Genomic DNA, 3,660 nt, shown 5'->3' on the forward strand with positions numbered 1-3,660 from the left:
AATAACTAACATAAACATTAATTTAATAATTAAAACAAATTTTAATGATTATGATTGATTGTGAATGATCTACTATTCCAGTAAATACAAAGAAACTTATATTTACATTTTAAATTAACCTATATTTTAAACTAGAATCCAATATTTATTATAAATTATAATTTTATTAATTAAAATTTTAAAATATCTTACAAATATAGTTACTTGATACAAACAAGTTTAATAAAATTGTTAATTATTAAAATATAAATTAGTTTTATACTTTAATTAATGTTAACATTCATATATAAAATATTATTATTTTTAATAATTGAATAATATTAAATATTTTAAATGTTAATTATATGAAAGTAACCATTAATTAAAGAATTAAAATAATTAAAATTCTAATAATTAATAATTTTTTTAAAATTTGTTTATACCCATTACCTATAGTTTATTTGCACCAACTAATAATTTCTAAAACTTATTCATAGCAATCAAAAATTATCTAACTAAAAAATATTTGATTAGCGATTTTTAAGACTTGTATTTGGTTGCCGACTATCTCACACCAGAAGCAAATAAAAAAAATATTTTCATAACAAAATTGAGTCAATGTTTGTGGTATCACTCTCTTGTGCAAATCCAAATGCTAATGTAAGGAGAATAGGCCCTTGTAAGTTGTAATTGCTATTTAATAATTCAACTCAATCTAAAGAGATGTCCAGCAAAGAGAAAATTGTAAGTTCGTGAATAATTTTAAATATAAAAGTAAGTTATCTCATTTAAGATGCACAACAAAATAAGCAAAACATGATTATTCATTAAAAAGTACCATATTTATGAATAGATAAAATAATGAATGAATGAAAAAAATTTTATTTAGGCATATAAATAATTTATAACTTTTGAGATGTTTATGTAAATTATAAAAAAATAGAAATGCAATTAAAGAATCTATTTCTAATTGTATAAATTATTAGAAAACTTACTAACCTATTATACTATGTATTTTAATACTTTACCATGAATTAGAAAGTTAACTTCACACCTCTCTTTATAACACTTTCTTTAAAATTGAGTCTCACACTATATATATTTTTTACTGAAGGGTGAGTGTTAGAAGGAGAATATTCTTAATATTCCTCTAAGTTTAATATTTTTCTATTCCTTGCCATATTCATGGAAGAAAAGCATCCACGTTACTAAATAAGAAAATCGAAGTTTAATAATTTTCTATTCCCTGCTATATTTTGTGATATTGTCTGTATTCCTCTAATTTAATAATTTTCAATTCCATTTTCACTGTATGTAGTATGCTTATAGTTCTATATAAAGACATGAAAGAAACATATTCTTCACATCCTACAAAACCCAAAAAAGTAAACACTCAAAATATGACAGACGTATATTCATCTTACATACTATCCACTGAAAATCGTCCCAACTTTTCTACCTTTGTGGAAGTTGATAAAATTCCCATCATCGACCTCTCACAAACTAGCCAAGAAAATCTCATCTCAGAGATTCGCAAGGCGTGTGAAGAATGGGGATTTTTTCATGTAATCAATCATGGAGTTCCCTCTGATCTTATCAATAAGGTTGCAAATGAGACCAAAAAGTTTTTTGGTCTAAGTATGGAGGAAAAAAAGAAACTGAAAAGAGATGCTATTAATGCAACAGGATATCATGATGCCGAGCATACTAATCTGACCAGAGACTGGAAAGAGGTTTATGATTGTCTTATTTATGATGGAATACAAGTCCCTTGTACTGATGATCCAAATGACTCAGACCTATGGACTCTAACAAATCATTGGCCTCAATCCCTTCCACATTTTAGGTACTCTTACTTTTATCAAATGATTTAAACAATATATATATATATATATATATATATATATATATATATATATATATATATATTAATTAATTAATTAAATTTTAATGGTACTAAGTTGTAAAAAAAATTAAACAATGATGACATAAAATCAAGCTTGACATAGTTTCTAAATGAATGCAACATAAAACCATCATTATGTGTTTTTCTTAGGGAAACAATGAAGGAATATGGTGGTGAAGTTGAAAAGTTATCTTTCAAGTTGTTGGAGTTAATTTCATTGAGCTTAGGCTTAGCTGGTGACAAATTCTTTGACTGCCACAAGAATCAACTAAGCCTTGTGAGGTTGAATTACTATCCTCCATGCCCTTTCCCTGATATGGCACTTGGAATTGGTCCTCACAAGGATCCTTGTGTCGTGACTATTCTTGCACAAGATGATACTGGAGGTTTACAAGTTAAGAAAAATTCAGTTGGTGGTTGGGTTAATATTAAACCTGTTCCCGGTGCATTGGTTGTCAATCTGGGTGATGTTTTTCAGGTGCGATGTTCCTATAATAACAGTTTTAATATTGGCGCACCATGTCATCAACTTTTCCATGTTGTCATGTTATAAGTTTTATACTAAAATAATTATATAAAAACCATATATTTCAAATTAAAAGAAAAATTAATTAACGATATTTTGTTCATTTATTCAATTGTTTCAATATTAATGTTGGGAGTTTTGCAGGTTTGGAGCAATGACAAGTATGACAGTGCAGTACACAGGGCTGTAGTAAGCTCAGAGAAAGAAAGATATTCTTATCCATTCTTCTTTTTTCCAGGTCACCATGTTATGGTGCAGCCTGCCGAAGAGCTTGTGAATGAGAAAAATCCTGCAAAATACAAACCGTACAACTTTGGAAAATATTACGCTAATAGAACCCACCATGATTTCAACAAAGAAGAGGTTGCGGGTAAAGAAATTTATGACTTCAAGACTTCGGATTAGCTATTATAAAATTATATGGCTCTTGATTTGGATTGTCTGTTGTTTTTCATATCCTAAGTCTCTTCAAAGAACAAATAAATTGAGTTTGTTTTCATTAATTTATGTATTATACTATGACAGTTGACAAGAACTATCTTGAGAACTGTCGAAATGTGTGAAAGAGGACGGTTTTATGAAATCGTTGTAGCTTGTGTGTCGCAAAATAAAGAATTTCTTGTTGTAAAGCTTGTCCTCCAATTTAAATAAATGTTTGTTCTTTTGTTTTCAATGAATTTAAATTTGGTTGCTTTTTTGTTGTTTTAGATTTATTTTAAAATGTCATATTACTTAAGTGATATATATATATATATATATATATATATATATATATATATATATATATATATATATATATATATATATATATATTGCACTTTACTCTTTTTTCTTTTCTTCATATACTTGATTATTTAAAAGAAAAATAATTAATAAAGTAATTTCTATAAGTTATTTTATTTTCTCTTATGAACTAGTAAGATATCTGTCCATCACACAAGTTCCGTCTAAATTCATATTACACACTGCGATATTTCATTTGCCAGCTCTAAAATTTGTTTTGCAATTCATAAATATTCACATAGTTTCAAATATAGACTAGTAATATGCTTCAACTTTTAAGCATTGATCCGTATTTATAATAAATCGTACAATGGATTCTCTAACTTTAATTATATAAAACGACAGCAAAAGAAAGATTTGAAATGGACATTAAATTGAACAGTCAACGACTGATATCTCATAGATACGTTGACTTTTACCCGTGATTTATGTCTTCAAGGATCTTCATTACGATGAACAATTTATC

The 3,660-nt window shown here is 26.8% G+C and overlaps 1 protein-coding gene across 1 annotated transcript; it reads left to right on the forward strand.

Moving 5' to 3' along the window:
* Nucleotides 1-1,356: 1,356 nt before the first annotated feature.
* Nucleotides 1,357-3,098, forward strand: LOC131647988 (protein DMR6-LIKE OXYGENASE 1-like). Its single transcript, XM_058917791.1, has 3 exons — nt 1,357-1,825; nt 2,036-2,363; nt 2,556-3,098. Exons 1-3 carry the CDS (start codon nt 1,380-1,382, stop codon nt 2,814-2,816), a joined length of 1,035 nt encoding a protein of 344 aa, XP_058773774.1. The 5' UTR covers nt 1,357-1,379; the 3' UTR covers nt 2,817-3,098.
* Nucleotides 3,099-3,660: the final 562 nt, after the last annotated feature.

Source organism: Vicia villosa, linkage group LG2 (assembly GCF_029867415.1).
Source record: "Vicia villosa cultivar HV-30 ecotype Madison, WI linkage group LG2, Vvil1.0, whole genome shotgun sequence".
Classification (NCBI taxonomy): Eukaryota; Viridiplantae; Streptophyta; class Magnoliopsida; order Fabales; family Fabaceae; genus Vicia; species Vicia villosa.